The 24,651-nt window shown below is 43.2% G+C and overlaps 1 protein-coding gene across 1 annotated transcript in view; it reads right to left on the bottom strand.

Moving 5' to 3' along the window:
• The window catches only part of flt1 (fms related receptor tyrosine kinase 1), a 49,745-nt gene extending 25,695 nt beyond the window's left edge, over window positions 1-24,050 (bottom strand). Inside the window, exons 1-13 of the mRNA XM_058638162.1 lie at window positions 23,767-24,050; window positions 20,913-21,009; window positions 19,743-19,948; window positions 17,217-17,341; window positions 13,682-13,859; window positions 13,449-13,585; window positions 13,094-13,265; window positions 12,735-12,852; window positions 11,819-11,988; window positions 11,550-11,697; window positions 4,387-4,510; window positions 3,119-3,227; window positions 450-761 (exon numbers count right to left, since the gene is read on the bottom strand). Coding sequence (XP_058494145.1) covers window positions 450-761; window positions 3,119-3,227; window positions 4,387-4,510; window positions 11,550-11,697; window positions 11,819-11,988; window positions 12,735-12,852; window positions 13,094-13,265; window positions 13,449-13,585; window positions 13,682-13,859; window positions 17,217-17,341; window positions 19,743-19,948; window positions 20,913-21,009; window positions 23,767-23,821 — 1,951 coding nt within the window. The 5' untranslated portion in view covers window positions 23,822-24,050. The remainder of the gene's footprint in view (window positions 1-449; window positions 762-3,118; window positions 3,228-4,386; window positions 4,511-11,549; window positions 11,698-11,818; window positions 11,989-12,734; window positions 12,853-13,093; window positions 13,266-13,448; window positions 13,586-13,681; window positions 13,860-17,216; window positions 17,342-19,742; window positions 19,949-20,912; window positions 21,010-23,766) is intronic.
• Between the last annotated feature and the right edge of the window lie 601 nt (window positions 24,051-24,651).

Genomic DNA, 24,651 nt, shown 5'->3' with positions numbered 1-24,651 from the left:
GTGTGTCCAAACCTTTTTTTATACAAGGACGCACAGCTGTGACTCATTTCACAAAATAACTCTGTGGCCACGCCCCTCTTTTGAATCTGCGAAACATTACGTTACAAAACTTCCAAAACGCCAAGATGAACGTTCTAAATGGCCGACTTCCTGAGTCGAGGTCATGGTGCCAATGGGAATTTTTGTTTGTCAAAGTTTCCGCCTGCTCTGATCTGAGGGTGCGCTAGTGAGCCATTTTGCATTGGTTTTGCAATTTAACGCCAGTTCTGATTTGTGTGCCATTTTTTGTCCGTTTTCCCGCTCGTTTAGGGGGTGAAATTTGAGATCAAAGACGCAGCAAAATAATAATATGTCCTTGCACCACTGTGTGAGTGCTCGGTATATTTGTGAGATATCCACTTGTTTGGAGATGAGGATGAAAATGAGATCTTAAAGCTGAGATTACTCACTTGTGACCACCACCTGTGTGTCCAGATGTGTTTCCTGTCCGGTGACGAGGTGGCGGGCAGAACACCTGTAAGTTCCAGAGTCTCCGGCCGTCAGGTTGCTTAGCAACAGGACCAGAGAGTTGGAGAACTCCCCCGATGTGAGCTGCCGGCTACTTGGGGCGGGGCTGCGTGATTGGACATCCTCCTCTGTGTTATTCACACGTTGCCACGACAACGCCGTGTAAAGGTATTTATTGGCAACGCAGGTGAGGTGGAGGTTCCCGCCCTCTCTGGGTTCCTCTGGCTGGTTTACACTGAAGCCTCCTGGGACGTCTGACGGGGGAAACAGAAGGAAGGAAGACATGGATTGAAAGGGAAGAAGTTAGGGAGCAGGAACATGAAATATAAACCCCCTGATCTCCTGTTTCATGAATAATCCATCTCAGTTGCCCACTGTGCACGTTCTGGTTCCTGCCTGAAACATACACGGTAAGAGCAGATTCCAACGAACCTCCATTTCAGTCACCTTTGATGACAATGTTGAATGGCTATTGTCGGTAAAAGCAGCAAGTAGAATATAGTGAAAAGGCTTTTTTATTTACTTAAGCCATTCAAAACTTCCCATGGAAACGGCTCAAGAGTTTCCTGATGGCAGATAGTGTTTATCTTTCCCAAACACCCCAAGGCCTCCCGAAATAAAGTGGACCTGCCAGTCCAAGGAAGTGCACTGCGCGGGGAAGTGGAACGATAAGAGCTCCAGCTTCCTGTTTCGCTCTTGTGCACAGACACATACATACGCTTGCACACATTCAGAAAAAAACACATGCACACAAATACTCTTAACCTAGTTGTTGGCTTAGTTTAAAGTCTAACCCCCAATCAAACACAGGCGCACGAGTGCAACATTAAGCGTGTGCGCTGCACGTACGACAGCACTTGTGCCAAGTATATCAACCTACATTAATATTTGTGCTTGCTCTCTCACATGCAGTAAGGCTTTTAATGTTGCGGTGTCACGCAATATGATTGCTGTAGAATCATCCAAATAGTTGCTTATCCCCAAAATAAATCTGACAACACCACATAACAATGTGCATGCAGGCTCCTGGTCCAGTTTCATCTGTGGTCTGTTAATTTATCTTGGAGCATCATGGACTTCCAACTGACCTTGCAGCCTCCTACTCTCTGGAACAGCACCTCCTGTCTTTTTGACAGTGAAATGACATCAACACAGTAGGAACTGCTTCATATACAGTCCTGTAAGTCTAACACATACAATTCCCTTCTCTTTTAATATGGCTGTCAAAAAAAAAAGCAGTACGTTCACTTGCTGTTACAGTGTAGATGTAACAGTAAAGCTACAGAGTAACTGAATGAAGTCAAAGATAAAGTTCTGTGTATGAATGTTTGTGTTCATGAGCTTGAAGACAAATCACATAAATTGGGGACACGATAAAATGTCATAATAATTAACGCTGGGCGAACATTTTGGGTAAAATGTGATATTGCGATTTTTTTTCTTGCATGTAATTGTATTTGCAATATTCTTTACATTACATAAGAGTATTTGGACCAAACAAGAAAGAATCTAATATTTCGAGATTAAAGTAGTAATATTACGAGATTTTTCATCAATATTTAATTTAATTTAATTTAATTTAATTTAATTTAATTTAATTTAATTTAATTTAATTTAATTTAATTTAATTTAATTTAATTTAATTTAAAACATTTACCAGCGGGCCACACGGTGGTGTAGTGGTTAGCACTCTCGCCTTGCAGCGAGAAGACCCGGGTTCGAGCCCCGGTTGGAACAAGGGCCTTTCTGCATGGAGTTTGCATGTTCTCCCCGTGTGTGCGTGGGTTCTCTCCGGGTTCTCCGGCTTCCTCCCACAGTCCAAAAACATGCGATGTGGGGATAGGTAAATTGGACACTCCAAATTGACCATAGGAGTGAGAGTGAGAGTGAATGGTTGTTTGTCTCTATCTGTGTGTGGCCCTGCGATGGACTGGCGAACTGTCCAGGGTGTACCCCGCCTATCGCCCGATGTAGCTGAGATTGGCACAGCACCCCCCGCGACCCTCTGACGGAGGATAAAGCGGTAGATGATGACCGACTGACTGACATTTACCAGCCATTTCCTCTTCCACAAAAGAGATGATTTCCTCCAAGTCTCTGTGATTCTTTCTTCCAAACAAACTCAGTTCATGAACTTCTATACTCTAATACTCAACTTTAAAAGTATGAATTTGGTAACCTTTAGGACCTAACCTAATAGGAATGGAATACAATAATCTAATTTGCTAATGACATTGTTTCACATTTTGATTTGAAAATTATGAATGTTCATAAAATGTAATATTTGACAAAAAGTGCCGGAAGGGACACGTCAGACAGTCTGACCTTAAAAGTTTTGGGGCCAATGGATTCAGGGAAAATAGGTATGTTGAGTTTCAGAAATGTTTATTTATAATGAAAAGAGAAATAACAACAGTGTCTAAAAACGATACTTGTTACATGTTTAAGGAAGGAAAATGAGTGTAAAATGAGAAAAGCATATGACCAAATAAAGACAGAAACTGTGTATTTTAGGAAGACAATACTGAGGAGTGAAACTTCCCAATTTTCTTTCTTTTTGTTATGATTAAACAAACTGTAGGTTATAAATGGTCATTTATTTTTGGATCACCTGTGATGTAGAAGTGGATGTCTAGCTGGTCTTTGCCTACAGGGTTGGAGGCAACACAGCGATACACTCCAGACACAAAGGCTTCTGCCACAGTCAGGACCCCCACTGTCTGTGGAGAGCACAAACATCCGCATGAACATTTAACACACTATAAAACACACACACACACACACACACACAGTTTCATCAGGCTCGTTACCTCTGCCACTGATAGCAGGAATTGAGTTTTCCACTCGCCCACTCAGCAGACAATAGGGGTTTGTGATCCAACGCTCCTGCCTACTTCCAACCCAGTGGGTGCAGGCCGTCGATAAATTTGAATGAGAATGTGTGTGAGCCTGTGTGTGTGTGTGTGTGGGGGGGTTCATTTATTTAACCTTTATTTCACGAGGAAGAGACACTGAGATTAACATCAGTTTTACAAACGAGACGTAGCCAAGACAAGGCCGCTTTGCAGTGTCGTATACGTGCAAATGGACCACTGTGTTAAAGTCACACAATGTAGAATTTCAACCGTCAAATACAAGAATATTTTGATGGTACATCAACTTACAAGGCTTTAGCTAAACTAAAGCCTGAGCTAAGTTTAGCTAAAGCTGAGCTTTAGCTGGGCTAACGCCTGAGTTTTAGCCGAGCTTTAGCTAGGCTAAGGCCTGAGCTTTAGCCGAGCTTTAGCTGGGCTAAGGCCTGAGCTTTAGTTGCGTTAACACCTGAGCTTTAGCTGAGCTTTAGCTGAGCTTTAGCTGAGCTTTAGCTGAGCTTTAGCTGAGCTTTAGCTGAGCTTTAGCTGAGCTTTAGCTGGGCTAAGGCCTGAGTTTTAGTTGCGTTAACGCCTGAGCTTTAGCTGAGCTGCATCACCTCCATTGGCACTCCAAGTAATTTCTGGTTTTGGGTCCTTGCCACAAAAAAGAACTGCAATATACTACTTTATGACCAAACATCTACTTATGCTGGCGTTATTTTTGTGTTTTTGTCATAACCTGTATATAAACAGTGGACGTAAGCTTCTAATTTGCCAGAGACCAACCCAGAAGTAACAATATACTGAATAGCCATAAAGGGGGAGACTTTGCTGGTTGCAAAAAGAACTTCTCACTTGATTTATAACAACAGTAAACATTTTTCTGATCGATCAAATTGCAAATATCTTCAAAGCATCAAAATGGGAGTTCAGATTCTTACGAGTGACATCACAAACATTTGTACATAGCTTCTGTAAAATAATCTTCCGGTCACTGCAAATGTTTGTGTTTGTGTGCTTCGCTCACCTTTTTCTTCCCCTGAAGCACTTCCTGTCTGTGAGTGACACTCAGGATGTGGTTGTGTGTGGACATGGCGGGGAGACTCTCTGTCACAGGACGCCATAGTGGGGAGGACGCCGGACACACACACCTTGATGGAGGAGGAAGGGGAGGAAGAGGGACATGGACTCAGCTGTGTTGATACAAGTCATTTTACACTGACTCCAGGTGTGTTTGTCTATTTATTTTCTCAGCTGTGTTTGTCAGGAGGAAGACTAGAAGTCCAGGAATAATCTGCTTGCTGCTGGATGATATCTTCATTTACATAAGCCCCATCATCATCATCACCACACCATTTCTATCAATGGCATCACATCCTCTTTTTTTTTTCCTCCTACTGTTCTGCAGCATGACAATGGTGGCTCTTTGGAGTGCTATGTAATGCTGGGATTGTTCATCAATAGAGGAAGCAGAGGTGGTCTCTGTCATCCTGTGGATCAGCTTCCTTCCATTCTTAACAAATCATCCCACATTTCCAGGACTGGAGTTCCTGTCCCTGTCAATGACTCGCACAAATCCAAATCAATAGATTACACACGAGTGGAGCTGTGGGAACCGCGGCTTACACAAGGCGCTTTGTGGGTTATTTTTTGCACAGACTACACTGGGGCCTGAGGATGAGAACTCTAAGTAAATAAATAAATTGTTTTTTAACACACACACACACACACATAATGTCCATCCATCCTTCCATTTCTACCGCTTTATCCTCCACATGAGGGTCATAAAATATGTTTAAATTGTATACTGTATATTCTATACTACTTTTGTTTATATCATTTTATAATTTATAATACCTTGTATGTCAATACTCACATAAAATAAGATTCTAACTGTAGGCATTACAACAACAGCTGACTGTGGCAGAATTTAGGATAAGGGTTCATTAGTAGTAGTAGTAGTAGTTAGTTTAAAACACGTTACCAGGCAAATAACTATATTTGTTAACTTCTGCAGACATCAAAATATCTATGGTTATATCTCAGAAACTAATGATGATAAGGTGATGAATCAATCAGATGTGTTGGAGCAGAGAAACATCTCAAACATGCAGGACAGGGGTCCCCAAGGACCAGGATTGGGGAACAATAATGTTCCTTTCACTTTATTTGTGTTTTTCTTGTATATTCTAATATATATTCCTGACAGGAACCATAACTATATGCTACCTTCTAAATTTTCCAATAATCCAATCCTGCAAATAATTTCCAAGTACTTCAGTGAGTGCCCGATAAGATTATGTCTTCAGGAAGCTAAGATAATGTATTTTGAACGTCATCATGATGGAAAGAGTAGTCTCTACACGGCACTGTGCAAAAGTCTTTCAACGTGTTGATTAGAGTTGTTGTTGTTCTATAAATGCAGCATAATTATTTCTTCTCAATCCCTTTTTTTGGAACACATGCAGGTGAACGTGTCAAGTATTTGGTGTGAGCTTCCCTTAATTAATGTTATTTCATGTTGAGAAATAACAATATGCTGTGAAAAAGATCATTTACACCAGGTTTATTCAAGACATGAATACGAATCAAACTCATTGACAGTTTGTTAAAATAGACTAAAACTTTCAGTCACATCATCACCCACTGATGAGATCATTTAACATATAGAAAAACAGCAAAGCTGGTCGTGCCCTGAGACTTTTACACAGTACTGCGTTTAAGTATGAATGTAGTATGTGTCTGTCTATGTAAACATTGTTATCGTATAAGGAAGCTTTATTTTTGGACATTAATCCTTAGAACACCTTGCTTTTTTCCATCACTGTTATAACCTACAATATATACAGAGGCTATAAGAATGTTTAATATAGTGTCTTGTATGCTTTTTTTTTCAGCACAACCTATAGGAAATCTGAAATTTTTCATTTTTTTCACCAACTACGTCACAGTTTAAGTTCACTCGGCTCATTTTTATGAACAGAAACAAAAGAAAAAAAAACGCTCTATTTTGTGACTTCCGCACAATTACTGCGATTTTACATCACTACTGAAAATGCGATATAAAATGAATCATAAATGAATCAATTTTTTTTTAAAGTCTGAATATGTGACCTATAAACACACACAATTATTCCCATGGCAATTTACCAAGGGTGCACCTGCGGCACAGATCTGTGCCGTGTGAGCACTTGGGGGATTAAGCTGTGTTCCTCTTTGTGAATGATCCTCTGCGTGTTTATGAATGAGTTACTGTCCCTCTCTGCTCGTTTCCCTCTGTCTGTCTTACCCGAGCACCTCCCTGAGGTTGGTTCCTCCTCTGTGCTCGCTTGATTGCCCTTCCTCTTGGAATCTAGATAATGTGCGGCCCGCCCTGTGCATGCAAGTCTGACACTCACATACACACAAATTGCTACACAAATGCACAAAAACATACTTATTTTTTTGTGTTTTAAATCACACACATACACACAGCGAGAGAGAGAGAGAGAGAGAGAGAGAGAGAGAGAGAGAGAGAAACTCCCATGCTTCCCAGGAAAAACCATTTTCAATCAAAGAGACACACATAGAGATGTGATTAGTTCCATGGATGTGTGGACATAAACATGGTTAAACACAGAAAATGAACACGTATACACACACACTTTCACACACACACACACGTTCACACAGTGTGTGCCTGGTGACAGGGTGAGCAGCTATGAATGAACTGTTGCAGGTTGTGTATCAGTGGCGGCCATCTCCTGCCTTCTCTTCCTGTCCTGTTCTCTCTTCAGCTGCCTAAAATGAAACCTGTCCCTCTGTGTTCCTGTCTCGACCCCCCAAAAATAACCACAGCGCGGCGCCAACCAGTACACAAATATAAGCAAAGTTTAATGAAATGAAAAAAAAAAATCCCCCCAAAAAATCCCACAGACAACTGATATAACAACGTCTTAACAGATTCATACAAAGTTGGCAAATATTGTCATTCATCATATGTAAGTTAGTTGTATAAAATTATTAAATATTAGATTCATATATTACTCATAAAACATCTGTATACAAAGGAATGAGTCACATTGGGAGACACCCGTAGAATAGGACACACACACACACACACACACACACACACGCACACAGAGAAATTAAATGTACTTAAACAGGATCCACTCGTTCTATTAAAATAGGTTGTAGCATCACACGTACAGTACATTTATATTTTTTACTTGATACAAAGACGACAGGACTGTCACTACACGGACACACAAACGGAAGACATTTTGCTGTGGACGCTGGACAACACAGGATGACATAACACGACAGCGGGCAGTCATAGTCTCTGGTCGGTGGAGACGTCCTACATGGTAGGTTGTCTGCGTTAGACCTTTTTTCTTTTTTTTTTAATAGAGAACTGTGGGCATCCCATAGTGATCAACACAAAGCTTTGTCCTCTCTCTTGTTTTGCCCATCCAACGGTGAGCACACGGTGACCTTCTACCAGCGGCTAAAAAAAAAAAAAAATCGGAACAGAAACTCACAGCTTTGGTGGATGTCAGAATCAGATCGTGGGCTTGAGACATGGCATGGTTCATGCACCCATTATAGTACCACTCTAGGACACAAAAAACAAGCAAAGCAGCTCCAGAAATGTGGCTGGTGGATGGATGGATGGATGGATGGATGGACAGATGGATAGGATTGCACTTCTTCTGGCTCAAAATGTCTGTGTAATGTTATATATATATATAAAAAAAAAAAGCATAAACAACTACATGATGACTGGGAGCGAGGGGAGGAATGAAAGTCGGGGGAATGAAGACAATAAATAAATAATAAGAGTAAAGCAGGAGTCCTTATATCCTTCGTGATGTGACTTATATATTCTTCCTGTGTCCCCATGTCGTCACTGCTCAGCAGTGTTCAACGCTCCTCACTTTCTACAGCAGATTAACAAGCACAGGACCATGGGTGGCTTATAGGATCACCGGTGATGTCACTGAGAGTTCTGGCTGGAGTTTGTGGAGAGGGGAGGTGAGCTCCAGGTTTGGGAGGTGATGGGCGGGCAGTTGTTCTTCTGGGATAGGGAGAGAAAACGCTGGGTTGTGGTGGCGAAGGAAAGGGTTAGGTGAGGTATGTGAGTGGGGGCAGCAGAGATGGGGGGAAGGGGAGTGATGGTGGTGGTGGTGGGGGTTAGGGGCTCTCAAGAATAGATCAAGCTCTTGAGGAAGTGGACTGTGCCACGTTTGAAGACGAAGGGACAATCACGCTGCTGGGAAGCGTCTCGCATCGGAGAGGAAGCCAAACAACGAGAGGAAAAGCGCTCTGATTTTTGCACAGGAAGCCCAGTGCGCCTCCTGCTTGGGCCAGATAAGAGCGCTGCGGTTCCCAGGGCCAGACCCAGGAATGGACCCAGGACCCAGGCGTGAGGGCCCCCCATCAGCCGGGCCCAGCCGGGTGCACAGTCACTGGGCCTCCTCCTCTGGCGCGGCGTCAGGCTTGTGGTGCAGCCGGGCTGCAAAGAACAAGGGGCCTAAGTGAGGATCCACACTTAAGACATTTGAAGCAGAACCAGAACAGAGCTTTGTTAAAAAAAAAAAAAAGAAAGAAAAAAAAAAGAAAAGGACCATAAGTCTGACGGATAAGACTTTACTTCACGTCCCCCAGTGAATAAACATTTAATAAGTGGCTAATGGAAGTGTGCACAGCCAATAATTGAAGAATCTAATTATCCGTTCCCCAGTTATAGATATAGATTTTGAATTAATGCAACAAATAAACCATCTCTTAAACATTAAACACAGGGACTGAGCAGTCAAGCTTTACCATCAGGCCAGAACGTTATCTGCTTATGTGCAACAAGCTGTAGTTTCACACACATTCCATGTCTGTTGAGATGTATGTGTAAAAGTATGTATACACTGTTGTGTGTGTGTAATTAATAAATGGTAACATTTTATAATTTAGCTCAGTCACAATAGGTAATATTATGCTTATTTCGAATGCAGTTTTCAGCTCGATAACATTGGTGTCAGGTGGATAATATTATAGTAATAACGTGTTAAAATAACCAGGCAAACGCTTCATTTTGAGAATTTCTAGCGGCTTTAGCAAAGCGCAATTAGAATAATAAATAAAGTTGCATATCTGGAATCTTTTTTAATAAATTCTTAGTATTCTAAAACACTAGAGATATGTTTTTGTGGTGTGGTGAATAAAACTCTTTCTTTAAATGAAGAGAAGGAAATAGGAATATATACGAGGATCGCTTATGTTTGAAACTATCAAAGTGAGAACAAATATTAAACACAGATGTGTGTCAGTTTTGGGAGTGCATTTATGAAACAAACTCAGTCATAAAATGAAATTTTTGGGGGTTCAAAAAAAGTTTTAAATGTAAAACATTATAAAGTTGAAATCTGTTATGTCCCAAGTGCAATTTATATTGATACTGGACTGTGATGTAAAGTCAGTTTAAGTTCAACACTTAGAGAGACTTAACTTGAGATTTGAGAGACAAATAACTTTCATAAACAGGTTGTTCTTCCACATGCAAATGGATGTAAAATTAGTCATAAAATCTGAATAAATTGCGGCAGATATTATAAGTAAAGGGCTAACATTTCCTGTGCATGACAACTGTATCCAGGCGGAAAAACAGATGAAACCACCGTGGAGGCATCTCGGCACGGTGCCATGTCAGAGTGTCGGGGTCAAGGATCAAGTACACTGATGATGTCAGCGCATCTCAGAGGGGGAATAGAGTAAAGGGCGGCTGCCGCGGTTCTCTCAGGTAACACTTAACCTCTCTGACTTGGTCAGAAGCAACACAATACGTGTGTAACCTCCAAGATCAGCCCAATCAATGTTTCTGCCAAGTGTCAAACTCTCGTAGGTGTGCGGTGCATCGCTGGGCTGGGCATGGGAACTTCATATATACACAGTACAGAGTGTGTGTCACATATGAGAAAAGGCATCACAGGATGCAGTGAGCAATCACAATAATAAACAGCCCTCTCACCCTATGTCCTCCGCAGGAAATTCATTAAATCATAGTGTTTGATTTGGAAAACCAACAAATCGTGACTGAGTGCACGAAACTGGCCCTCGATTGAAGTGTGCGTGTTTTTTTCTCTCTCTGCCCTTTCAAGTCTGAGATACACTGTGTACTGTGTCTGTGAATGTATCAGGCAGGCACACACACACACACACACACACACAATGACACACACATGTGTATGTACATGAAGAAACCTATGGAAAAGGATAGTAGTAGAACAAACGTACGGAGAGAGAGAGAGTTGATCAAATAAGCAAACGTACAAAAACGGAGACACCATGAAACGCACACGCGTTGTGGGGGGTTTGCACATGCACAAATAAACACACACACACATTTTTTTCACACATTCCCGCGACATGAAAGGCCCCCAAAGGCATCTGTTCTGGTTACAAGAAGGAAACGCTGTCTGAACACATGCTGAAATAGACAAAACATGTCTGGGTTTTGCAAAAAGAAATCTCACACAATTAACAGAGGAGAAAAAAAAAAACCATTGTGTGTTTCTATCATTAAAGATTATTTTTAACCTTTTTTTTTTTTAGTTCAAATACATAAAGATATCTGATATTGTTTGCAGTTTACTGAATGATTTAAAGTGAATTCACGATTTTAGGTTACACTTCAAATAAAACTGTAGTGCGTAGCTTTTAAATATGACCGCTGCGTTTGAACGTTTAAGCCTTTAGAGCTCGTGTCACCCGGGGACATCACTGCACTGCACACGTGTGAAGGCACTTGTTTCATGCCAAGACAGTTGGAGGCAACAGCAATGTTGTGCTAGTAAAGTTAGACGAGTGCAAAAGAGGTTGGAGTTTGACTAACAACACAAAGAAGAACAGTTGTTCGGCTGTTTGACAAAATAAATAAATATCTGCCCATCACGGCACTGCTGGTGTATACACACAAACGCTCCCTCAGTCACGTGTTAAAGTGTTTCTCGACAGAGCCAGATTTCAGATGAAGGACGCAGCATAAATATAATGTTACCAAGACTGAGAGGCAGAATAAGTTACGCACTGCAGCTTTAAATTAAGTTCTTTTTTGGGGGAGGTCTCAAAGGTGATTAGAACTCATTGTTCCCTAATTAAACTCTGATAAATGTACTGCTCATACTGCATAGTATTTCAGTTTGTTGCTGGTCTTCTTACCGGCCTTTAGATGGACAAGGATGCCAGAGCCACTGGACGTGTGGAGGTGGGACTCCGTGGGACGTGCAGTGCAGGGCTCGTCTGCTCCCCCGTGGCACAGAACCCGGGTCCTGCAATGAAACCTTTTTCTCCCCTATCTCAGGACTCACTGTCACACACGAAAGTGTACACACACACACACACACAAACAGATACAACATTTAGTACACCATCAGAGCTTACTGTGGCCTTTTTTTTTTTTTAGATTTGGATTGTTTCTCGATTCTCACCGTTGACGACGAGTGTGAGCGTGAGGTTCTGGTAAAGTCCGTATTCCTGGATTTTGGCCAGGACCGTGTACTTCCCGGCATCCTCCTCTGCGACGTCCCGGATCACCAGGGAATTCCCGTCCATGTGGTATCGGGAGCATTGCTCTGCAGCCACCATGCCGTCCTTCAGCCTGGCCAGAAAAATTACAAACTCTGAGCAACGATTTACGTAGAAGAGAATTTTGAACGCAGCTTTTTTCAAACTACTTTTATTTTGGATACTTGCATTATTTGACTACCAGGGTCAAAATGATTAGCGCCCTTAAGAAGTGACCTTTTTATTGAGCCGTCGCGCAAACCATTGCTGTGCAAAACTTTAAATCTGAGGGTTATCTCCCAATTTACACACAGTATAAAATCTTCATTGAGAGCTGTCACTTGAGAAAGCATCGTGCCAAAAGCAAAAAGAAACCAGTTTAGACTTGAGGACAAAAAGGATTGTTGAGAAGGAGATACAAAGTTATAACAGCGTTTTTCCAAGTGTCAAGAACTGGAGTGAGTTGGTGTTTGTGGAATAATTTAATTTCAAATAATGGAAGTATCCAAAATAAAACTAGGATGTTTAAATGATTTAAACGGGAAAGGAAGGAATCCCACTTTCGGAGCCAAACCAATTCTGGATGATAACAAATGCAGAGTTAATAGCAAATTCATGTTTAACATGATGAGCAGTGATTGTCTGCTTAAATAAACATAATCGGGCCTTTCACGTGTACTTGGTGCAGGGAGTGTCAGTGATTCAAATGGAGCTGCAAACAAGCCTTTGTTTAGTCATTAACAACAGGGAGGGAAAAACGGGGGAGAGGAACAGTGAAGAGGAAACTCTGATCTCAAACATGAGGATGAGGTGTGAACTTAGATATTTCTGATTTCTTACCAGATGACCTTCGGGGCAGGAAAAGCTTTTAATTTGGGAGCGATTCTGTAAGATTTCTGTCCGGCTTGAACCTCCAGCACAGACTCATTTCTGGGCTTCAGACGGATAAACGGACGGTCTAAAATGAAAGAAGAACGAAAATGAAAAACACGTCCTGTGACGTTATGTAACAAAGAGGGAACTTCTTTGAATTCTTGGAGGTAGATTTTGCTGTCCTCCCATGACAGTGACTCAGTGTCTTTATCACAAGACGACATCAGAATGAAACTTGCTTTAACCATTTACATAAATGATGAGTGATGTGTGGTTGAACGTGTCAGGGGACTTTTTATTTTTTTTATAAGGAGAGAGAGACTCACCGTAAACGGTCACCGCGGCTTCCTTTTGCTTGGCGTTCTCGCCGCTGCTGACGCGGCACGTGTAAACACCCTGGTTTGTCCGCTGAAGTTTGGGGATTGTCAGGATACTGTAGAACTCCATGTGCGTTCTGTGCTTCACAAGCCTCCTGATGATGAACGCGTCGTTGTTAACCTGAAGAGGAAGCGAGAGGAAAAAATCATGTTGTCATCTGTGTGAGGAAACCTGAAAGAGTTTCAACTTCCAAACCACTGTGATTCATCCTCTGACTGAATTTCTCCAGTGACAACATAGTCATGGCACTTTCTGACCCAGCTTTACTGCACCATCACACTTCTCTGGTCTCCGCTGACTGACCTTTCCAGGATAATCCCAGTTGATGGTCACTCTGGTGTTCAGCTCCCCGGTGGCGGTGCAGTTCAGGACCAGACTCCTCCCCTTCAGGGCCTGCACGCGTCCACTGCCGTTCAGATAAACCTCCATGATGTTACTCACTGACGGAAAGACGGAAGCAAACAAAAAATAGAGGTCAGAGAAGAGTTGGAGTTGTTTGAATGGGACGTATGTGCTGCGGCAGAGGGCGTGCTCACCTGGCCTGTGCACAAAGTACTTCCGCGACTTGTATGTGACGTCATCGATGACGGTCTGGCAGAAGAAGAGGCCGATGTAATAGAAGGTGGGACTTCGGATGGTGAAGCCCTGCTTGCTGTTCCAGATGATGTTCATCTGGTCTGGTTTCAAGCTCGGGTTGTGGAGCTGTGGGAGAAACTGTGGGAGAAGGGAAATGCATTATTAGTGCCTAATGTCTAAAGTCAAAGGAGCATGCAAGGGAACTGTTTATATTCCCACAGTGTTTGTTTTATGATACAGTTTTATAGCTATGGACGCATTACATTGTGCAGCCTTGTTGTTTTCTTGGAAGTCGCCTTGAGGAAATGTGACTGTGACACAGTGGAAACTTCCCACCCACTCTCATGGGACCAGGTAGACGACCGCTTCACAAACGCACTCACGAAACAACAAAAAAGACACTCCCATCGCACATCACACACAAACTCCCACATCACCTCTGATATTCTGACTCCTTTGAGTGCCTCCCACTCGGCTTTCATCCCAAACTCTGTGCCCTCTCCGCCCCTTCTCACGCCGACCCTCTACCCCGACATAGAGACGAGGCAAAGGTGGAGGCGCCGCGGGTTTGGGGAAACATCGGGAGGAGTTAATGAGTCAAGGGGAGTGAGGATGTGAGAAAACGCGCCCTCCAGTCTCTCTCCTCGCATCCTGTTGCTTCAGGATATAGACAATTTGACTGAAACCCCATGTCAAGCCATCAAGCCGCGCCTCCGGGATCTGCTGCTCACTTTCACAACGAGAGCAAGGCCTCATGGGTATTGTTCCTGCCGTGAAGGGTCAAGTCAAAGATCCAAGCAAAGTGCAAAATCCTTCCAGGAAAAAACACTCCAGGGACTGTGACAGTGAGTGGATTCCTGTTCCAGACTGGAGATGAGGGAAGAGGAGGGAAGCTATATTTAGAGTAATCACCTTTGTGAGCGTGAAGGAAGAAACACACTAAAAAAAACATGTCTATAGTGCTGTTCACCCAGACCTGTTTGACGTCTATATTTAGACTGGAATTTAGAATGATCTACCAGCAGAGATGTGACATATTATTCACAGTTTGGGTTTTCATTTTTGGTCTTCAGGAATATCTACATCAGGAGGAGGAGGTCCTCTTCCACACAGTCTGCCATGTTTCTAGAGTGGCCAACAACGAGGTCTATGAGGGTCTTCTACATTTTTATATAAGCTTGACAACCACTTTAGGTTTTCCTGTGCATTTAAGGGTTGATAATGCAACTTTACCACAAGATGATAGACACTGAACCGTCAGTAACTTCAGTGATATTGGCGTACAAACATCCGAGAAGCACAAACTTTCCTCTCCCTGGCCACTTCATCCCGCTTTTTCAGAGGCGTTCCCAGGTCAACTGAGTGAGGTCTCTCCAGCAAGTCCTGGGTCTTCCCTGGAGACCTCCAACCTCATCAGGGAGGCGTCCAGGAGGCATCCTAACCAGATGCTAGAGCCGCCTCATATGCATTACTGCAGACACGCAGTGATTCACCTGTTTATGGCCAGCTCCATTCTTCCCTCACTCATGAATAAGACCTTTGAGATACTTGAACTCCTCCACATGGGGCAGGATCTCATTCCCGTAACCCTTTTCCAGGTTAGGACCATGGTCTCGGATCTGGAGACCATCCTAGCCACTCCAGTGACACAATGTGGTGCTAGCAGTAAGAAAGACCTGGACATTTAACAGGAATTTGGGTGGTGCACGGGAATGTTCTTGCTTCAAATGCCTGGGCCTTTTTGTGTTGAGTCTGCATGTTTGTGCAGATATACGCGGCTTTTCTTCAGGTTTGGTTACTCATGCAAACTCAACAGCGAGTGAAGTCGCCGATAAAATAAATGAAGCAACATTTCAGCGTTGTAAAAAGTAAGGTTTGCTGAAAAGAAAAATCAAGCAGAAGAAGAAAGGAGTGTGTTCACCTGGGTCTTGCACTTCCACTTAAAATTCATATGAGTCATTTGTTTTGGGATTGAAGGATGATTAAATGCTACTTTACTGTCAAACAATCTCCAAACACAAGACAATGAATGACAGCGCAAGAGAGAGCTGGGAATATGACCTCATCGTTTTCCTAAAGTTGTGTATTCGCTGTCTACACAAGGCCGGCGTTTTGAATTTTTCCCACCCTGGGAGGCATTTTCAAAAAATACCGTTTCAGGTCCCCTAAAACGCTGTCTCCGTGTGGACGGAACGCCTCTCCGACAAAAAAACAAAGCATGTGTGTTCACCTACACCTGTATCTGTGTGGATGGATTCACTCCAGGGTAAGTGGTATGGATCATGGGATCAAGATCCACAGATGGTTTCCCGACCTTTAACTTAAACTCTCTAAAAAACGATATATATGTTTTTAATTGACTTGTACGAAATGATGTTTTAAGTGATTAGTTTACCAATTAAAGTTGGAAAGATGGCCGTAAAGTACTTGAACATTATACACATATCTGCTTTTGTCACAATTTCTTTTGTGATTTGAGTTACGATCGTTTAAAAGTGGGTGCCAATTATAGTAAGTTTGGGAAGCATGTGTGTAGATAACGGAAGGATGCAGGATCTAAGAACTTTAAACACTGAACCACACAGGTTCAGAAAAGTCAAAGCATATTTGGTAATACAGAAATAGAAAACCCAAGATTTTAAATCAACCCCTACTTAACAATTCTCAGTTGGACTGGCAGAGTCTTGACAGCTCCTCTATTGTAGTTCCAGCACAATGAGCTTCCTACTGTGACGCACAAGGCATCATAATCACGATTAAAGAGAACACACTGTACTTTGATGTGTCGGGGCAAACAGCAGCTACCATTGCTTCCTCCACCAGACACGCCAGCTGTTTAAAGCATCAGTTGGGGAGGGGGAAGTGGGCAGCCAGGATTCTTACTACAAGAGAGGTAGGAAATGCCCTCGGCTCAGGGCCAACCGGGCAAACCAGACCCCGCGTCCTGGCTCCAGAGGTGAGGGCAGAGCTGCTGTGGGCAGAACTGGATGGAAAAAGCCATGGAGAAAAGGGATATCTGGAACCGATGGGAACAGACGGGACACGTTCCTTTTCGGACTTAAACACCACATGTACTCTACAGACGTGGATACGTTCACGTTTAGATTACACAGCAAGCAGGCAATCCAAAATACACCTGTATGCACTTAGTGACGCCGTCTGCTCTCGCTCCCCCTCACTCAGCACTCGAGCACCAACACTCACAAACATATCCGCACACACTTTCACACATATCCGCACACGGACAAAAAACAAACGGACACACACGCCACAGTGCAGCGGCTGCCAAGATGTGACAACAATGTGGCAAAGGATGGAGAGAGAGAGGGAGGGAGGGAGGGAGGTGTAGAGGACAGTGCATTGTACGCGCACTTAACGCTATCACGGAAGGAGGAAAAGTAGATGACTAATGATGAAGTCTCTGTGGTGAGATCAGTGTGTGTGTGTGTGTGCAATTAGAAGAACATCATTTGATTCATATTTACTCACACTGACCTTGACCAGTGTGGTGGTGACGTTGGGGTGAGTGACTCGGCACGGAATGACCAGCGGCTGCTTCTCCATCAGGTACAAGACGTCGGGGCTCATATCCGGATGTTCCACAAATGGCTGCTGGCTGTCTGAAACCCAAACACTGCGGTCAGGCACACAGATACTGGAAGCATGAAGAAGACGAAGACTTTAAAAAGACTTTCACACAATGACATAATGCACGGTTGAAATAGGCCATTCATTCTAGAGTCGAATATTTACTGTCATTTTCTCAGTTAATCAAACTGAAGACTCATCTTCAAATGTCATGTCATGTTATATTACATTTATATATCTTTATATATCATAAAGAGATATAATAAAGTCGTTTATTTAAAAAAATGACATAAACTATTGATCCTTTGGCAAAATGATTGCAATAATGATGTATGTAAATAGATTTTTTTTATCTTATTATTATTGTTATTGTTATTTAGCCTCTGTCAGAGGATGAGTGAAATTAAATGAATGATAAAATCTGATTCCAGAGTCCAGGGAACTCTGAATAATTCACACATTTCTCACCTGAAAGGAAAGAGACGGCGCTTACGTGGTGTCAATTTATCGATTGTCTAATATCTTGGTGTAAAAAGTGCTGAGATCAATGAAACGGCTCAGATCAGACCCAGCGTCCTGTTTCATTTTCTCTTATAAGAGTGAAACTGAAATGTAGGATTTAACGGCCTTGCTGATGTGTGCTCTCTGTCTGTGTGTCATCCAAGCTTAAAGCTGTAAGATACAGATGTCACCTCGATTGTAATAGAGGCACAAATACAGACAAACCATTAATAAAACCAGTGCCGTCTGTGTGGAAGGGTGCAACAGAAACGTCATAAATAGACTGAGAAGTACAAGAAGTGCTTTACTTTTTTTTTTATCTTTCAGTGCTTTCATTGAGTTGTACATAAAAATGCTGATTTTCTTTTTAATTATTGGTGTTTGCATGTATTACCTTCAGGCATCATAAAGGCCCAATAACCTTCACCAACTAGGTTGTACAGAGTTGTGGCTTTTAAGGATGAAAATTTGAGTCCTCAGCATTCAGCTACCTGTTGCAGGATATTTACTTTGAGCCCATGAAAATAGAAAGTGACCGCATCAACACTTCTCGCTCACAATGAGAGAAGAATACTTACGGAGTCTTTTGTTACGAAAAATCAAGCTGTATTGTTAGGAAACACGACAACCCCCCGGACGGGGTGAGAAAATGGGCTCTTTTAAAAAATCACTTTCTGTGAAGTGACCCTTTAATTTCATGCACAAACAAAGAGGAGCGCAAACAATCACTCGCTTCTCTGCGCAAACACACAAACAAGCGGCCCAGCCGGGTATCAAATCTGCACAACACACAAAAACAAACACACGCACACACTCCTAAACACACACACACACACACACTGCCCTCCACGCCCATTCACTGAATACCCATTCAGCAAATGACGGCCTGCGGTCAACAATGACTGCACAAAGTGTTTAGAAGTAATCAAACGGCCTCTCTGTGTTTTCTCTTCCCCGCTCGACGACTGTAGCAGTCCTGTGCCATTGAAAGGTGTGGGTGTTGCTCGCTGTATTGTTTGTTACCGTAGGGTGTTATTCAAGGAAAGCAAATCTCTGAACATTTGAACAAAAGTACCCCAAGGACTAGCAGACTTAAGGCTTCCTCCGCTCGCTTTGATTTTTAATAGAGGACTCGGGGAGGGAGGCAACGTTTGAGCACAGCCGCGGGCCAAGTCTGCTGCTTAATGGACGTGGCGACCCGAGCGATTGATGGCCCCCAAGAGTCCTGTTGGCCAAACAGTAGCATGCCCTGTGACCCTGGCCATCGGCCCGGTTCCGCCGCCCCTGCGCGGCCCGGCCCCGAACCGCGTCACCCTCCAGGACAGGGAGGAGCTGGCAGGGCAGACATTGTGCCTCCTCTGCCCCTGGATACCCCCGGCCTTCATCCTATCCTTCTCGACTCTTCACACACACACACACTTCCACATACCTCCCCGTCGCCACCTTGTAGAGAAACAGTGACATCCCCTCCCAGCAACACCCCTCCCTTACAGGCCGTTCCCCTCCTCCCCCAAGCACAGGATGCTTCAAGCAAGGCTGAACAGAGCAGATAAGGCTGATGCCCTGGGAAACTCTGCCCGAGTCTGAGTCTTTCAGCAGCTGGGCTATTCCTGGCCTCGAGGTAGCACGTAAATGAAAGTAAAAAAAGGATTTATATATATATATAGACAAACAGTGATGTTGGCCTGTGCTGAGAAAAAAGAGGCAGGGGAGGAGGGCAGTGAAACCGTGCCAGAGTCATCCAGAAGGATGTGTTGTTGAGACAAACTGTGTTTAGATATAATTGTCTCGCTGGCATTGGTCTGCATTTAGCACCCAGTGTATCCTGTTTGAGCCGCGGGCTAAAAACAAGACGCATGACATGAAGGTGAAGGAGTGAGGGAGTGAGTGAGTGAGTGCGAGTGAAAGACGGGGCGCGCGGGGGTGTCTTACCTGTGACATACACATAAACCGAGGACACTTTCAGGGGTCGGTGGCGATATCTGCAGCGGTACGCGCCCGTGTTCTGGACCTGGCTGCTGCTGACCGTCAGACGGCTGCAGTAGTGCTGGCTCGTCCTCCCACAGCGAGACTCCTCCACTCGCACCTGGTCCTCGGCCACACCTGCCGGGTACGCCCACGTCAGCTCCCAGCGACCCCTGGTCAGCAGGTGAAAGGAAGGAGAAAAAAAAAATCACAGTCAAATTTTTTTTGTCTTGTATAAAGTACCTTAAAGTGATACTTGAGTAAAAGTACAAGCGTCTTACCAGAAAGTCACTTTTTTTATAATATTACTTAAGTAAAAGTATTTAAGTACATGACATTTACTGTACTTAAGTATCAAATATCTTAAGTTTTAGAAGTAAAAGTATTTTAAAAAGGAGTTCGGATGGAGCCATGGTGCATCAGTGGTAGGGCGGGTTGTCTTTCAAATGGAAGGTTGGTGGGTTCAATTCCTGGCTCTGCTAGTCTCTATGTGTCCTTGAGCAAAGACACTTAACCCCACGTTGCAGCGGGTGAATGTGTGAAAAATGTAGCATAAAGCAGTTCCGAAAAGCTCCGTATAAATACAGACCATAATACCTACTCTTCTTCTGATTTTATTTGGTAGTAACGAGTGACAAAGAGCGTTAGAGGAAATTTAGTGGAGTTTCAATGAATTTTGTACTTAGGTATTTGTAAAGTATTTGTACTTTGTTACATTAGAACATTGCCAAAAATCAAGGATATCTTGAAATATTTGGCCCTCAGATTCCAGCCATTGTCAGATGAGTTCACACAGGTCTGTCAGTGTCACACACGACTCGCTCTCTGCGTTTCTCGGCGTAGCAGCTTGTTAAGATCTCATGACACTCGCAGGAAGTGATTCTTTTTATGTCAAGGGCGCACGGAAGTGGCAGCAGCAGCAGCGACACTGCGCTACTAAAGCGAGACGGCTGCAAACAGTTGCTTGTCGGAGTTTGACTGAAAACGAAACGAAGAGTCAGAGGTGGATTCTATACTGTGCTGTCACAGTTTTCAGTGACACAATGTAACAATGTTAATGTTTTTGTGTACGTACAGCCAACGAGAGGCAGAAGAACAACATCGACAGCAACAAAAATCACCATAATTGTTGCTCACCTGCAGCTGAGCAGTAGCGTTTGGTCGGCGTCCACGATCAGCTGTCGAGTTTTCACGTCCAGGTTGGGGATGTTGTATTTTCCCTTTTGTTCTGTATCTGCAGACGGAGAAGAAAGGATGAGAGAGGAGAATGTCTCACTTACAGAGCGAGAGCATTGTATGAATGTGTAGAAGTAGTAGGCTTGTTTATAGTCAAGTTAAGATTGATTTGCATTATTTGCCCTTCTCTTGCGAAGAGGTCAAGGTCAGGTTGTAACATAGGGTCTCAGGCAGACTTTACAGCTTTTTAGAGTGGTGTGTGTATATTATATCTTTGCATTTGTGTGTAGCTGCAGTCTCAGGCCAAATCCTTAACAAAAGTCAACACGTGACTTGTGTTTAGAGGAAATCCTGGACGACAAAACGCTTTCCACTTAATTAATACTTTGACCAGATCCTGTAAACTCTGTCCACTACAAACTGGAGCGAACCCAACTCTTAACTGATTGAAGAACCTGCTGCCTCGGTCGGTCACTTCCAGCCGCTCGGCAGCACGTCCTGCATGCAGGACACGGCATCTGTGACCCTCACTGCACCTCTCCTGCTCAGGCCACTTGACAGGGTTCGCGTGGAAATGCGTAAGCAGCAGCAGCAGCAGCGTCCGTGTTGTTTATCGAAACCAAGGCACTTCTCTCCACTCCAACGGTGAGGTTTATTAATGAGAGATAAAGATGGCTCTCCACCCTTCCTTCCTCCAAACAGCAGCGGAAACATCATTCAGGGAAGTCTGTCCTTCACTCTGACCGCTCGTTACTGACCGTGCCAGTGAGTGGTCTCCAAAACAAAAACCATCCCCGCTGCTTTGTGAGAAGTTAAATCACTCATAAAGCACTTATCACTAAAGTCTATTATTCCCACTCAATGTCGGCATCATTGTTCCCAGTGGAGGCCCCATTGAGCAGATCCAGCATTACTCACACTACTAGCACTTCCTATTCCATTTCCTTGAATTTGACAGTGTGTGTGTAGGCAACACACACACACACACACTTGTGCAGCAAAGTTTAGTGAGGAAACTTACGGTATGATTCATCCCCCTCACCCTTAAAATCAAGAATCAAGAATCAAGAATTTTTATGGTCATTATGAGGACATAACGAAATTTTGCAGTGATCCCTGCCTTAACACAGTATTTCTCAGTCTTATGTTTTAGATGTTTACCCAGATGTTTCCATGACGACCTGACCATTTGAATCAGGTGTGAGGACCAGGGATGGGAATAACTGACTTGACCTAACCCTGAGCCTCAACCTAAAACCAAGTCTTACTTAACCTTCACAAGGTCAAACTGTCCTCACAAAGACAGATTTGAATGCTCACACAATCACAGCACAGCACAGTAAATAAGGGGAAGTGAGGGATCCTCAAGGCCATTTGTGGCTTTCTCCTTTTTCTTTGTTGGGGAAGGGGGGGGTTTCCCCAAGCTGCCAAAAATAAAGCCGAATGACTTCATCAAAAAAAAGTAAATCATTCTCTTTCCAATCTCTCATTATTAAATCCCTTCTATTGATTTATCATCGTTTAAAGTTAAAAACTAAAAGATTTGGTTTGGCAACATCAACACTGTTGGTATCAATGTTTCAATATGTCAAAACTAGTACTTATGGAAAGGTTATAGTCAGTGCTGCTTACACAATATCCTCAGTTTGAAGAAATTACAGGGAAATAAAACAGTAATAACTTTCGTGGAATGTCATCAATTATGTATCAAGAACTTCTGCTTTTCTTTTTAGAAGAAATCAAGAACTGTAAATGTGATGAAACCTTGACTAATGGAATTTGTGCATCGTCATTAATCATTAATCATTAATCCTGTGTGTGTTTGAATAGTGTGCATTTGAATCCGATGCACTGTTTAAGGTTAGTGTACAAGCACAGCAGTTATATTGACTATAATGAAATCTTATTTCATTCGTTCTGATAAGAAAAGTGTAGGCAGTTGTTGAGGGTTAGTGGAAAAAAATCTAACTATATAACTTGGAGGAAAATAGTTACATAGATAATTAACAAGAGATTATTTGGTTGTCTAAATGTCATTTTTTTATGTGATAAATATACTTAAAAATACAGTTGAAACAAATGTGGGTACATTTGATGAAGTGACACAAATATTCTCGGTAGAAATTCCTTTGGCTGAAACAACTTTTCATCAGTAAGTGACCAATGACACAGCACTTGGATGAGTTGAGCGCACCAACGCGACTCAGTGTTGGGTTTCTGGTTCCTGTTTTCTCCAGATGACCGGCTTCTGTTCCCAAGTTAATTATTATCAGAACCTTAATTTGACAAACTCGTCATTGTCGGGAAACAACGCCCGGCGTGAGTCCAGCTTTGCAAACCGTTCACCGCTAATCCCCCTCACTGCACTTGGAGCAAACAGCTGGTTTACAGGGTGAACAAGTGTGACACGCGTGAAGGCAACCGTGACGAACCATAGCAATTTATGGGACGCGCACGCACACACACCACAGCGTGATAGAAATATTTCTTTAATTTCTGTTTCAAACGAAATGACTGACGTTTAAGTACATGACTGTAGTTTGGAAAAACGCCAAGATGTAAAAGAAGCCACTTAAAGGCTCCACATGACAAAAGCCGTGCGTAAGTGGTGCGTAAAAGGCATTTTTCTACAGGTCGCAACACGCGCGAGCACTTTCATTCCCCACTTGTGTTTACAAAGTTGAAACTAAATCCTTTTACAGTTTTCTTTTTTTTTTTGTATATATAACAATCAGTGAGTCGCGATAAACACGGTTTAACTGTTGACAGCAGGTGCTCTGTGCGCTCTGCACCATGAAGGAAACCTGTTACTCACCTTTGGCTAAAACACCATAAAATCCACAAAGCAGGCAGATGAGAGCAGACTTCATGGTGTACGGCGACTCCGAGGCAGAGAGTAGTTTTAAAAATAAAAAAATATTCTTTTTTTGTTTTTTAATTCCTGGTGGTTGTTTTTTTTCCCCCCGCAAAGAGCTGCCTGCACACAGCGCGCCAGGCTGTTGTGCCGAGGTTTCAGTGAGTGGAGATGATTGGTTTCCTGATTTAAACTGCGGGAGATCACGCAACAGGACACCGCGCTTGAACTCCAGTGCAACTTTTTCCCATCGTTGAGTGGTACAGTGGCGCGGATTTATACTGTTCCCACAGTGCAGCCACCGGATAGCGGACTTCCCTTACGTCAGCCGACACACCCAGAGCGCGTAACAGCAGCCCACGTTTAGTTCTCCCCATCAACCAGGGAGCTACTGTTGAAAGAAATACACTGGAACATCCAAATAATTTCCCATTTTTAACCAGTTTTCACAACGTTTACGCGCGAAAAAAGCCCTCATTCGGTGTTTGGCAAGTGCGCCAGGATGAGAGACCGCACCGTATGACCACATGACACGAGTGATGCGCTTAGAGTAAATCGTAAAGCACAATCTTGCGTGCTCCCTGGACTGGTGCACGGGACGATCGGCACGTAGGCACCGGGGTGAACGGGTGGTGTATTCATCAACAAATTGTCAGTCACGTTCCTCACATTTTGGCAAAACACGCGTGTGACCGAAATCTGCCTTCTAAAAAATAAATAAACATTCGTGCAGAAAGACGAGCGCGACACACTTTTCACGGCCAAAGTCAATAATGACTTAATCACCTGGAAACAGGTTACCCTGTGTTTGTCGGTGCCAATTATCTGCTATGCATTTAACACTGT

The sequence above is a fragment of the Solea solea genome, chromosome 1 (assembly GCF_958295425.1).
Source record: "Solea solea chromosome 1, fSolSol10.1, whole genome shotgun sequence".
Taxonomy (NCBI): Eukaryota; Metazoa; Chordata; class Actinopteri; order Pleuronectiformes; family Soleidae; genus Solea; species Solea solea.
This window is presented reverse-complemented; position numbering and strand designations above follow the sequence as displayed.